Below are 14436 nucleotides of genomic sequence, written 5' to 3'. Positions count from 1 at the left end.
TCCTGCACAAGGACAGAAAGCGAGCCTGTTCTCAGACCGATGCTGATAACACTGTCAGTGTAGACACCAGGAACAGGAAGGCCCGCGATGCCTCACCTAATTCCAGTCACAACCTTACAAAGGCCGAGATTAGAGACTTGCTGTGTGTCAAACTGCAGGTTCAAATCTACATCCATCGCCCCAAGCAGTCGCTCATTCGAGCTCCAGTGATTTTGTGCCATCGCTCTACCTCTTTAATCACAGTTTGAAAAGTCTCGGTTCACTGCGAGCTGCAGGTTGATGATTTCCCAGTGACAACAACAACTTGTATTTATATAGCACCATTAACATAGTAAAACGTTCCAAGGCACTCACAGGAGTATTATAAGACAAAAATTTGACACCGAGCCACATAAGGAGAAATTAGGGCTGGTGAGCAAAAGCTTGGTCAAAGAGGTAGGTTTTAAGGAGCGGCTTAAAGGAGGAGAGAGAGGTAGAGAGGCGGAGAGGTTTAGGCAGGGAGCTCCAGAGAACCAGACTACAGTGATACAACATGAATAAAATGAACACTTGCATTTAAAACAAGCCTGTTATACTTATTTAGGACACTCCCCATTTGTTTGCTTGGAAAGTCTTCTAAACTTTCTATTAGTCAGTTTAATAAGTGTTCATTCATCAACGATAACCGTCTGTTAGAAACCATTTCCCGATGTAATGACCGGGGGGTTATTACAATGTGAAAGTGTGTGTGGTTCCAAGCTGTGGCATCAGCCCCGGCTATCTGTGTCGCTGTGGTGTGATTGGCTGTACTGATGCCCTGTACAACACTCCTTCCCCCATTTAATATTACCTCTGAACAAACTCATTAGTTTCTGTCTGCAGCTTCAGTGTTGACCTGCCATTTGTAGAGTGGAAAACAATTGGATTAGTGTGCTCAATAAATGGCCAGCAGAGTGCTGCAGTGCAGTTTACTCAAGTGCTCAAAAACTAAATGTTACAAAGCGAGGATCTCAAAGTAGCAAATCAGAATGGGAGAGACAGAGGTTAAGTGCAATGTGACCAGACTTGAGCGGCTGAAGTGCTCAGATCTGGAAGAGATTATAATAAGTGAATGCTATTGAGCAGTGCCATCTAATGATCGTCAACAGACCAAACTCGCTGATAGACACCAGGACAGAACTTTACTCATCAGGGACATGAATGGGTGATTAACAAGTGACAGTAAAAGAGGAATGAGTGACAGAAAGGGCGAAAAAGTAAAAGAACTGATTAACTGTGATCAGAAGCATGGAGTTTGAGGCTTTGAAATCATGCTTTGTGATTATTAGCAAACTAAAGCCGAGTGCATTCATACAGCGTTCCTTTGTCTGCTACTCTCACAGGGGTTAACTCCTTTAAAGTAAATGATTAACACGACAGTGGACAAAGATTTTATATGAACACGTTAATCTTTCATACACTAATATTGGCACAGCAGAATTAAAGTTTCCAGTGTCTCTATTGCATACCAATATTCATCAGTTAATATAACCACATATATTAATGGGTGACATTTTAAAGTAAATAGGTATAAATAAACAACATTTAAATCGACAAATTATATAAATGAGTCACATTTATCATAGCTTGTAATTATAGTACAAATACTGCATACAATGGTATCTATTTATTGTGTTGCACAGTCAGAAGATTGGAGTTATACTGCCAGGAGCACTTGCTGTATATTGCATACTCCCCAGCCAAGTGGGAGTTCTACACGTGTTAATTTCTACCCAGTGTTGTGCCAAAGTAGCGACTGTAACGTTGGTGACAAACTCGCAGTTTCAGTGTGCTTGGGAGTTCAATCAACAGCAATATGCTTTTATAGAGCACCTTTAACATAGTAAAACGTCCCAAGGTGTTTCACAGGGATATTATCAAACAAAATTTGACACCGAGTCACAAAAAGTGATATTAGGACAAAGAGTTAGGTTTTAAGGAGCATCGTAAAGGAGGTAGAGAGGCGGAGAGGTTTAGGGAGGGAATTCCAGAGCTTAGGGCCCAGGTAGCTGAAGGCACTGCCACCAATGGTGGAGCAATAAAAATCGGGGATGCCCAAGAGGCCAGAATTGGAGGAGCGCAGAGATGTCAGAGGGTTTTGGGGCTGAAGGAGGGTACGGAGATAGGGAGGTGTGAGGCTATGGAGAGTACAGAGATAGGGAGGGTTTTGGGTCTGGTGGAGGGTTCAGAGGTAAGGAGGGTTTTGGGTCTGAAGGAGGGTACAGAGATAGGGAGGAGTGAGGCTATGGAGGGATTTGAAAAATATCACCATATTATACTGCAACTTCACATTCATGCACATCCAAAAGGGTTTTGCGTCGGAACCTAAGTCATTATGTAATATTAGCAATACACATGTGCACCAGTTCCTGATGATGAAGAGATTTGTGCAAGGCTTCACTATGTATGGGGTTTGTATGGAGCCTCTGATGTGAAGCACATGAGATGCCTCAGTATTCTGCTCTACTGGTTTTGGTTCTTTATTAAATGTCTTATTGTGTCCAGAGTTGCTGCCATATGTTTTGATGATCATTTTCGCCAGTTGTACTAACCGGGGCACTGACTAACAACAGGAAAGAGTTAAACAACCAAATGGCAAAAATTAAAACAATGCTTAAAAAATGGAAAAGAAAGTAAAAAGGATTGTGAAAAGCACAACGACATAAACGTACCCCGGCATTCGACTGAGGCAAATCCAGATGGCAAGGAAAAGCATTAGGGGAGGTGGCCAAAGGCATGGTCGGAGGGTTTGGTTTTCAGGAATGGGGAGACATGGAGTCAGGCAGAGGAGGGCAGAGAGGTCCTGAGTGTTGGACCAAGGTGGCACAGGAGTGCATGCAGTAACATGTAGAGCTGAACAAGATTCAAGTGACAGGATCATGTCCGTGGAGATGGACGAGGGCTGGGTTGCTGGGGGATTGGGGCTGAATATAGGGTAGCATGCAATCAATGTGGATTTGGACATGTTGCAGTTTATGAAGGGAAATGACACCACTGGAGAGGCCATGTACTCTCCAGTACTGCTGCTAAGGTCCATGTGGCCACTTGCTTGCCACAAACTTGGGTCAACTATTCTTCCTCCGATGTTAAGCCTGGTCTAAGTACAATCCTTTTTGTTAGAGTAAGGTAAGAAATTACATAAAACATTAAAGTACAGATGCTACCTTTTACCTTTTTTATATATAGAAACATTTAGGACTCAAAAGGTTTTATTACTTTCACGCTCTGAGATCAAGGCTTGCTTTTGATGGCTGACTGAAGCCCCTGCGATAAATCATGTTATGAGTTGAGCAGAAGCAGATGATCGATGGTTGGCTCCTTTGATTTAGTAAACGTTGTACTGCATCAGGGGCACTTGCTCGCTTGAACATTGAAAGTCCATTAGTCTGTTAAGCAGATGCAAGCATCAGAATTGACTACAAATGAAGTCAATGTGCCTGTAGTAAAATGTTATTTCCATAACCTTGCTGGTGCGAAAGTACCATTATTGTTACATTAAAATGACAGGGCAGAGGTGGGCAGCTGTTGTATGAGTTGAAACATTAATGTGCTCGGAGGGAATGGTTTGCCATGTGTAGTACCTGAAATGGTGACTTCTAGATCTTGGTGAAAAATCAGAGGACGAGTCAATTTGTGCTACTCTCTTCCCAGCGCCTGGAGTAATCAGTCGTGATGCAGATCCTCTTCCCAGCCTCCCAGTCAGGGAATGCTGAAAGATAAAGTGTAACCTAAAGAACAGAAGAAAATAACAAACTTTAGTAAATCTGAGCATCGCTTACAGCAAACTTCCAATTGCTCCGCCATTTCATTGTCAATGAAATCCCACCCTCTCTCCAGCCACGGGAATGGAAGGCCAGTTCGTTATTCATTTCTCCTTCTGTTGAACAGGAGAATAGGAGCGCTTTATTCCAGTGCGCCTTTTGATAGATCGTGCAGAATAGATTCTGCTGACAATGATAGAAATGTGCTTTTTAGTGCAGAGACGTCACAAATTAAAGCACACAGCATGAAAGAAAGGCAGTCATTAAACACTTTCACATCTCTCAGAAACATCTAAAGCACTTCACATAAATTGTGATAGTTTGACATACAGTTCTGAGGGGATGTAGGACAGATACTTGCTGCACAACATGAACCCACAAATAGCAATCAATCAAATGACTAACTCGTAGACAGGGGCCCTGGAACAGGGACAGGATTGGCCACGAGTGCCCCCTGCCCCGGCACAGCGACAGGATTGGCCACGGGTGACCTCTGCCCTGGCACAGGGACAGGATTGGCCACGAGTGCCCCCTGCCCTGGCACAGCGATGGGATTGGTCATGAGTGACCTCTGCCCTGGCACCGTGATGGGATTGGCCATGGGTGACATCTGCCCTGGCACCGTGATAAGATTATTAGATCAAAGTGTACAGATTATTTTCTAACAGTGTTGAAAATCTAATAAAATGTGATAGCAACAGGGATGTTGCTGGATCAACAAGTCGATCGCTAAGAAGGATTAGTTTTTCACATAATTCATTAATGTTTTAATAGTTTGTTTATTTTTGACGTTGCTTCTGCAGAACCTAAGTTTATTGGTGCCCACGTGGTCCCAGAGAGCGACAATCCAGAGGACGACAAGATGTATTTCTTCTTTCGAGAAAATGCACTGGATGGAGAATATTCCGGAAAAGCAACTCATGCCCGAATTGGACAAGTGTGTAAGGTCAGTTGGACGTAGGAGCGATTCACATATAACAATATCTTATTGTACACTCAAACAGTGGATTGTCCTGATTCTCAGGAGAGGCTTTATCGGGGCCGGGGGCAAACACAGAACAACTCGCGTTTATAAATCATCTGTAACATAGACATAAATGTAGAAATTCAATTACTGCACTGAACCAGCGTTATCACATCGGCCGCCATACCTGCTCTGGTTATATTCTGTTCTACTGAATATCGGGAAGGGTGTATAACGGGAGGGTGTATATCAGGTTGTATAACAGGAGGGGTGTAAATCTGAGTGTATAATGGGCGGGTGTATAATGGGAGGGATGTATAATGGGAGGGTGTATAACGGGCGGGTGTATAATGGAAGGGGTGTATAACTTGCGGGTAACATGCCAATGAGCAACTGTCAGCATTTACAGAACTTACTGTATGCGGTATCCTGAACTTGGAGATATGAAGGCTGCTTTTATTTTGTGCCAGCAAGGTTATCGATCTGGCTGCCCTGCGCACATCTTTAATCCAGCTCACTGTCGCTATAAATGCAGCCCTTGTCTATTAAGGATCTCGAGGGGAAATCAATTCTGTCACATGTGCTCAGATCCACCACACAAAGCAGCTCTAGTTCTGGCTGTGACTCCAACGTTCATCAGGTTCAGTGTCATTATTTTATGGGAAGGGTGTCAGGGAAAATGTTGAGCCAGATCGTGACATTTATTAAAGCAAAAGGGGAAATAAGAATTACTGCAAAGTCTGGATATTTGTGTAAACCATGGTTGGTTTTAGGATAGTGTATCAATAATCACAGGATAAATAAGAAGAATTTAAAATATATGCATTAAATGTTTTGAACTGGACCCGACCATGTTGTGTTCCACTGTTAATTGGAAGCAGTGCTCTCTGACATGCACAGCCACCCAAATGTAGTTTATCTATAAAATCAACGCAATGGCATTCAATACAAGTAATTCCATGTGGACCTCATCAAAACCCTCCACTCAGCCCTGATTTTCTTCCTAGGAAATGCCAGGAAAGTTTGTGATTCACAGTTCATTCCCATAAAGAAAAAAGGAAAAAAAATGCAATTATTGCAAGCTGCTTCTGAGCCTGAATTAAAAACTCCTGCTCAAAGCTCTGGGTGTTTCCAAAGTAGCCATCAAATAATAATCTGAGATGAACACCAACTTGAGGAATGTGTTTACGATGAAGTGAATGAAACTTTCCCATCGTTGTTGATCTCTGAGCTGATGCTCTACAGACTGAACCACCCGTCCTGAACAGTCTGCCCCTGATCCGAGCCTATCTGTTCCACCTTCGCCCAGGAATCGTTCCACAGTCACTGAGATAATGAATACCTGACATGCAGATGGAACGTGGCTGGACATAGGATGCGTCTGGCCCCTCTCACTAGCCAGGAGTGTTTACAATCGATGGACATGCAGTCATTCCCAGACCAGCAATGTTCTTCTCAGGATTCTGATTACCACCAATTGATTGCATTTCAAACTCGCCTTATCTCTTACATGTTTCTTCACTGCAGTGAATATAAATTAAGGTTAAACTTTGCAACGCAAGTTGAAGTATTAAGGCAAAATAGGATGGGAATTCATCCAAGCCCAGACTCGGCACAGTGCAAACAGCACACAGGAGGACCAAGTGTTGATTAATGCAACTTGAGACACCAGCTCCGAGCTGCCAGGAATGAAGGTTCCAACTGTAGAATCAAAGCTCACTGAATTTATCGGGGGAGGAATAGTCAGAGACACATCATCATCATCATCATAGGCAGTCGCTCGGAATCGAGGAAGACTTGCTTCCACTCTTAACAATGAGGCCTTAGATGGCTGTACAGTCCAATACGCGAGCCACAGTCCCTGTCACAGGTGGGACACATAGTCGTTGAGGGAAAGGGTGGGTGGGACAGGTTTGCCGCAAGCTCTTTCCGCTGCCTGCGCTTGCTTTCTGCATGTGGAGACCTCACGGTACAGTTGCCGAGTCCGGTGGCCGGGTGAGCAGCTATGACCTGTTCACAGTGCTCTCACTTTCTCAGCTCAGCCTGAAGGCCACAACATCATACCTCCTCCATGACCCTCTTGGTTTTACACTAACTTATATCAGCTCAGCATTCCAGAGAGTGGGGCTCATAACAATAGATGGCCTTACATAAGAATTAGGAGCAGAAGTCGGCCATTCGGCCCCTCGAGCCTGCTCGGCCATTCAATAAGATCACGGCTGATCTTCAACCTCAACTCCACTTTCCCACCCGATCCCCATATCCCTTGATTCCTTTAGAGTCCAAATATACCCAACCACTGAGAGCCACAGCCCTCTGGAGTAGAGAATTCCAAAGAGTCACCATCCTCTGAGTGAAGAAATTTCTCCACATCTCAGTCCTAAATGGCCGACCCCTTACCCTGAGACTGTGACCCTGGTTCTAGACTCCCCAGCCTGGGGGAAACATCCTCCCTGCATCTACCCTGTCAATCTCCCTCAGAATATTATATGTTTCAATGAGATCACCTCTCATTCTTCTAAACTCCAGAGATTCATAATTGTGATTTTCGGTTTACCTAAAAATAATCTTTACTTGATTACTAGGAAATCCTGTAGCAAGGACGTACTATATAATCTAAGATTCTTTTGTATCATAACTTGCAACCCTTTCATTTCAAATTACCCTTCATCCCAACTTGATTAGCTTTAAGTCCTTAATAAAAGTACAGAAAAGATAAACCTATCTATTAGAAGATTCGAACGACACAAGGCTACTTTGGACGCTGACAATCGGTATAGCGTTGATGATTTGAGGTGACTTGTTGACATTCTGCAGATATAGCTTGTTCCAATAGATCCTGCAAAAACTGTCTTTTAGTTACAAGATGCTATCCTGAACACAAAATGGTTTCTTTGATAAAATATTTCCTTATAGTGTTCCTAACTGCGAGCCAGGCCAGAAATTGGGCCTACATCGACAGCTCACACGTTGCAGCGATGGCTGGCTCACTGCTGGATTGGTCAGCATTGCTCTTAATTGACACGAGAAAAACAGGCCAATCACATTCCACGTTCTACCCAATCAGTCAGGATGGATACAATAATTGAATGTAGCCGGGCTATCACACAGAGAGACAGTTTCTATCTGAGGAGCAAATCCGAGGCTTGGTAATGATTCACAGGCTGCGGGATGTTGGAGAAGCCTGGCTATATCTGAATTGTGAATAAATGTGGATGGGAAGTATCTCAAACATAACGAGCATTTGGGAGTGATGAGGTGGCAGTATTCCGACTGAGGGGTTCAGGTGATCATAAATCACAGAAAAAAAACTTTCTCAAAGCAATCATCCGAATTTGAGGGTTTGATGACATCACTGCTGAGTATCAGTTCTTGTATGTAATAAAATCTACTATTTTAATTTTATGTAGGAGATATTCAGATTGAGTTCAGGTTTTGTGGCAAGTGTAACTATCGATAAAGATGAATAAAATGGTCTAAAAACAAGATTCATAATTGTGATATTCGGTTTACCTAAAAATAATCTTTAGTTGATTACCAGGAAATCCTGTAGCAAGGACGTACTATATAATCTAAGATCCTTTTGTATCATAACTTGCAACCCTTTCATTTCAAATTACCCTTCATCCCAACTTGATTAGCTTTAAGTCACCCTGTTTATGTTACAGTTAATCGCGGTACTGATTGAGATCGTGTTGCCCCCACCCCACCGCCCCCCCCCCACCGCCCCTGTCCCCACCCCACCGCCCCCCCCCACCCGCCCCTGCCCCCACCCCACCGTCCCCCCCGCCCCTGCCCCCACCCCACCGTCCCCCCCGCCCCTTCCCCCACCCCACCACCCCCACCGCCCCTGCCCCCACCCCACCGTCCCCCCCGCCCCTGCCCCCACCCCACCGTCCCCCCCCCACCCCTGCCCCCACCCCACCGCCCCCCCCCACCCCTGCCCCCACCCCACCGCCCCCCCCCCACCCCTGCCCCCACCCCACCGTCCCCCCCCCCACCCCTGCCCCCACCCCACCGTCCCCCCCGCCCCTGCCCCCACCCCACCGTCCCCCCCGCCCCTGCCCCCACCCCACCGTCCCCCCCGCCCCTGCCCCCACCCCACCGTCCCCCCCCGCCCCTGCCCCCACCCCACCGTCCCCCCCCGCCCCTGCCCCCACCCCAACGTCCCCCCCCGCCCCTGCCCCCACCCCACCGCCCCCCCCCCGCCCCACCATCCCCCCCGCCCCTGCCCCCACCCCACCGTCCCCCCCCCACCGCCCCTGCCCCCACCCCACCGTCCCCCCCGCCCCTGCCCCCACCCCACCGTCCCCCCCCCACCGCCCCTGCCCCCACCCCACCGTCCCCCCCGCCCCTGCCCCCACCCCACCGTCCCCCCCCCCCACCGCCCCTGCCCCCACCCCACCGTCTCCCCCCCCACCGCCCCTGCCCCCACCCCACTGTTCCCCCCGCCCCTGCCCCCACCCCACCGCCCCCCCCCCACTGCCCCTGCCCCCACCCCACCGTCCCCCCCGCCCCTGCCCCACCCCACTGTCCCCCCCCGCCCCTGCCCCCACCCCACCATCCCCCCCGTCCCTGCCCCCACCCCACCATCCCCCCCGCCCCTGCCCCCACCGCCCACCACCCGCCCCTGCCCCCACCGTCCCCCCCGCCCCTGCCCCCACCGCCCACCCCCCGCCCCTGCCCCCACCATCCCCCCCCGCCCCTGCCCCCACCCCACCGTTCCCCCCCCCTGCCCCTGCCCCCACCCCACCGTCCCCCCCGCCCCTGCCCCCACCCCACTGTCCCCCCCGCCCCTGCCCCCACCCCACCGTTCCCCCCCCCCCCCCCGCCCCTGCCCCCGCCCCCGCCCCCACAGGGCATGGCAGGTAGAACAGCGCAGTTAATCGCGGTACTGATTGAGATTGTATTCCCCCCCCCCCCCCCCCGGGCAGGGCAGGTGGCTGTGTCCAATCCCTGGCCACGGAAGGAAAGTTCAGCGATTCCAGCCACCCAACATGTTGAGTGGGTGCACATTGTGCTCCCTGCATTGTGGCTCTCTGTATTCTATCGAGCTGATGGTACAATCTCTGTGGTCAAGGCCTAGCCGTCCGATATTATCAGGCGTTGAGGCATCTTCAGCGCCCAGTGTTCACAGCGATATGGACCGGACAAACTTTCAGTTCCTAGAACCTGTGCTCAGACAGTGTTCAAGGCTCATTGAGACCCCAATTTTATTTAATAATACCAGGACCCCATAATGTATCTGAAGCACTTGACCAGCACTCCATTTGAAACAGGCAATTCAAGGGAGGGGCCTAGTCAAAAATGGCACTCCATATTGCTTGGTAGCCCCTCCTTCAAATACAGCCTCCTTTGTTGTAGTAATGCAAGCTTTTGTTACCTCTAGACTTGACTAATCAAAATCACTCCTGGCCCACCTCCAATGTTCTACTCTCTGTAAACTTGAGGTGATCCAAATCTCTGCCTCCGTGCCCTAACTCGCACCGAGTCCCGTTCTAATATCTCCAAATTCTGATCTGGAATACACTGCCTGAAAGGGCAGTGGAAGCAGATTCAATCATCACTTTCAATGGGGAATTGGATAAATACATAAAAAGGAGACATTTGCAGGGCTATGGGGAAAGAGCGGGGACTAATTGGACAGCTCCTTCAAAGAGCCGGCACGGGCACGAGGGGCCGAGTAGCCTCTTTCTGTGCCGTATGATTCTCTCTCGGCAGCTGACAGATTGTGGAGACTTTCCCATCAGTATGAGCTAGATTCAAACTCCTAGCTTACGTGTGAAAGGAGATTGCCCTAAACTACAACACAATCCAATGTCCAATGGGCTTGCAGTGTGATTAAGATCAGTGTCCCATGTCTGCATGTGACCTGTTCACACTGGCAGTGCTCCCATTACAGGCAGTTGCATGATATGAAACGGCTGTTCATGCTTTGAGTTTGCCTGTTTACATTGCAAGCTCGGTTCACAGCACCACTGACGATTGGAACAATGCATGTACAAGCTCTGCTCCACCTTACTTGATATAATCAATAAATAACACGATGCCTCCGGCATTCCGTCTAAGGGCAGCAGCCACTTACAGTTGTCACTGGTGATGCTCGAGTGGTGTCCCGGCGACCACAATCTAATCCTGTACTGCTGCTGAATTGGTCAAATTAATAGCATTTGACATTCTTCAAATAATATTTCACACATATCTTTTGAAGGAGGTGGAACGATGAGAGGAGCACTTTAATATCTGTCTAACGATAAAAGTAAGAAATGGTGGTATAGTTTGTAGGAGGTAACTTCAGATTAATGATTCATTTTTCCCTTTAATCCCCAAAGTTGCTGCAATGACATAAAATATGAGTTTGAATCATAGAATCATAGAAATTTATGGCACAGAAGAAAGCCATTCGGCCCATCGTGTCCATGCCGGCCGACCAAGAGCTACCCAGCCGAATCCCACTTTCCAGCTCTTGGTCCGTAGCCCTGTAGATTATGACACCAAGTGCACATCCAAGTACTGTTTAAATGTGATGAGGGTTTCTGCCTCTACCACCCTTTCAGGCAGCGAGTTCCAGACCCCCACCACCCTCTGGGTGTAAAAGTTTCCCTCAAATCCCCTCTAAACCAATTACTTTAAATCTCTGCTTCCTGGTTGTTGACTCCTCTGCTAAAGGAAATAGGTCCTTCCTAGCCACTCTATCCAGGCCCCTCATAATTTTATACATCTCAATCAGGTCTTCCCTCAGCCTCCTCTGTTTCAAAGAAAACAGACCCAGCATCTCCAATCTTTCCTCATAGCCAAAATTCTCCAGTCCAGGCAACATTCTTGTAAATCTCCTCCGCACCCTTTCCAGTGCAATCACATCTTTCCTGTAATGCGGTGACCAGAATTACATGAAGTACTCCAGCTGTGGCCAACTAGTGTTTTATACAGTTCAAGCATAACCTCCCTGCTCTTGTATTCTATGTCTCGGCTAACAAAGGCATTTGGTACAAGTGTGTCTCAAAAGTGGCCGCATTGATTTATTGAGAAGCTGGAACACTGGTCCATGATGTGGAAGGGCTGCTAGTGTTTTGCATTTTCCCTTCTTACATTGCAAGCTGGATTCACAGAAGTAGTACAGTATAAGTTGTCCTAAGCCAGTACTTGCATTCCTATCAAGCCGAATCCAGCCAGTCTAGAGCATTAATGGCTGGGTGCTCGGATACAACCCGAGTTTTTATCATTGAAGTGGCTTCAGGTATGAGCGGAATTCCAAAAAGGAAGTTATGAATTCCTCACATAGTGTGTCAGCTGTGGCTCAGTGGGTAGCAGCCTTGTTACTGAGCCAGAAGGTTATGGGCTCAAGTCCCACTCCAGAGGCTTGAGCACATAAATCTAGGTTGACACTCCAGTACAGTGCTGAGGGAGCACTGCACTGTCGGAGGTGCTGTCTTTTGGATGAGATGTTAAACCGAGGCCGTCTGCTCTCTCAGGTGGTCGTCAAAGATCCCGTGGCACTATTTTGAAGAAGAGCAGGGGAATTATCCCCAGTGTCCTGGCCAATATTTAGCCCTCAATCAACCTCACTGACAGAAACAGATTATCTGGCCATTATCACATTGCTGTGTGTGGGAGCTTGCTGTGTGTAAATTGGCTGCTGCGTTTCCTACATTACAACAGTGATTACACTCCAAACATAGAAACATAGAAAATAGGTGCAGGAGCAGGCCATTCAGCCCTTCTAGCCTGCACCGCCATTCAATGAGTTCATGGCTGAACATGAAACTTCAGTACCCCCTTCCTGCTTTCTCGCCATAACCCTTGATCCCCCGAGTAGTAAGGACTTCATCTAACTCCCTTTTGAATATATTTAGTGAATTGGCCTCAACTACTTTCTGTGGTAGAGAATTCCACAGGTTCACCACTCTCTGGGTGAAGAAGTTTCTCCTCATCTCGGTCCTAAATGGCTTACCCCTTATCCTCAGACTGTGACCCCTGGTTCTGGACTTCCCCAACATTGGGAACATTCTTTCTGCATCTAACCTGTCTAAACCCGTCAGAATTTTAAACGTTTCTATGAGGTCCCCTCTCATTCTTCTGAACTCCAGTGAATACAAGCCCAGTTGATCCAATCTTTCTTGATAGGTCAGTCCCGCCATCCCGGGAATCAGTCTGGTGAACCTTCGCTGCACTCCCTCAATAGCAAGAATGTCCTTCCTCAAGTTAGGAGACCAAAACTGTACACAATACTCCAGGTGTGGCCTCACCAAGGCCCTGTACAACTGTAGCAACACCTCCCTGCCCCTGTACTCAAATCCCCTCGCTATGAAGGCCAACATGCCATTTGCTTTCTTAACCGCCTGCTGTACCTGCATGCCAACCTTCAATGACTGATGTACCATGACACCCAGGTCTCGTTGCACCTTCCCTTTTCCTAATCTGTCACCATTCAGATAATAGTCTGTCTCTCTGTTTTTACCAACAAAGTGGATAACCTCACATTTATCCACATTATACTTCATCTGCCATGCATTTGCCCACTCACCTAACCTATCCAAGTCACTCTGCAGCCTAATAGCATCCTCCTCGCAGCTCACACTGCCACCCAACTTAGTATCATCTGCAAATTTGGAGATACTGCATTTAATCCCCTCGTCTAAATCATTAATGTACAATGTAAACAGCTGGGGCCCCAGCACAGAACCTTGCGGCACTCCACTAGTCACTGCCTGCCATTCTGAAAAGTACCCGTTTACTCCTACTCTTTGCTTCCTGTCTGACAACCAGTTCTCAATCCACGTCAGCACACTACCCCCAATCCCATGTGCTTTAACTTTGCACATACTTCATTGGCTGTAAAGTGCTTTGATACGTCCTGAGGTCGTGCAAGACGCTATATAAATACAAGTCTTTCTTTTTCTTTTATATGTGGAGGGCTTCAATGATAGAAACTGCAGATATATCACAGCATTAACCAGAGATCAAGCCAGCATTAAATTGAAATTATCTTTCAGAACATTCAAATAATCCCATCACTCCAAAATATAGACCCCGAAATTCATGAAGTGGGATTGGCCGTGACCTGGGATTTGGGGAAGAGATTCCTCGCCGGGCCAGTTCTGCTGGAGAAGTTGCCCCACTCCCAGTGACTGCCACATCTAAATGTTGGAGTTAGCCCAGTGGGACATCTCCTCGGCAGGTATAAGTCCTACTCTGCCGTCCTTTCACCAGCACTGCAGGGCCCAGCAATTCCCAGGTCTGTAGATAAACAGGGAGTACCTTACACTAAAAGTACTTCCTCTATTAAAAAAGTGCCATGATATTGTGGTTTGATGCTTCCAATTTATTTGTCTTCTTCCTGTCATCAGAATGACTTTGGCGGCCACAGAAGCCTGGTTAATAAATGGGTGACCTTTCTCAAAGCTCGCTTGGTCTGTGCAGTGCCGGGTCCCAATGGCATTGACACTCACTTCGATGAACTACGTAAGTAGGAGAACATTTGCCATTGATCCAATTACTCAACAAATTCTCCATGTTTTATTTACTGGTGACTAAAACAACCGATATTGTTTTTCAGAGGATATTTACATCATGAATTCTAAAGATCCCAAAAATCCTTTCATCTATGGCATCTTTACAACTTCCAGGTAAAGAAAGCAAAGCTTTGGGAGTAAATAAAGTAAATTGGACAAGTCTCTTCAGTCATATACACCT

The 14436-nt window shown here is 47.4% G+C and overlaps 1 protein-coding gene across 1 annotated transcript in view; it reads left to right on the top strand.

The window, feature by feature from the left end:
- The window catches only part of sema3ab (sema domain, immunoglobulin domain (Ig), short basic domain, secreted, (semaphorin) 3Ab), a 315517-nt gene that overhangs the window by 233883 nt on the left and 67198 nt on the right, over positions 1 to 14436 (top strand). The window contains exons 8-10 of the mRNA XM_070897057.1: positions 4583 to 4725; positions 14091 to 14205; positions 14300 to 14369. Coding sequence (XP_070753158.1) covers positions 4583 to 4725; positions 14091 to 14205; positions 14300 to 14369 — 328 coding nt within the window. The remainder of the gene's footprint in view (positions 1 to 4582; positions 4726 to 14090; positions 14206 to 14299; positions 14370 to 14436) is intronic.

This window comes from Pristiophorus japonicus, chromosome 13 (assembly GCF_044704955.1).
Source record: "Pristiophorus japonicus isolate sPriJap1 chromosome 13, sPriJap1.hap1, whole genome shotgun sequence".
Lineage (NCBI taxonomy): Eukaryota > Metazoa > Chordata > Chondrichthyes > Pristiophoridae > Pristiophorus > Pristiophorus japonicus.
This window is presented reverse-complemented; position numbering and strand designations above follow the sequence as displayed.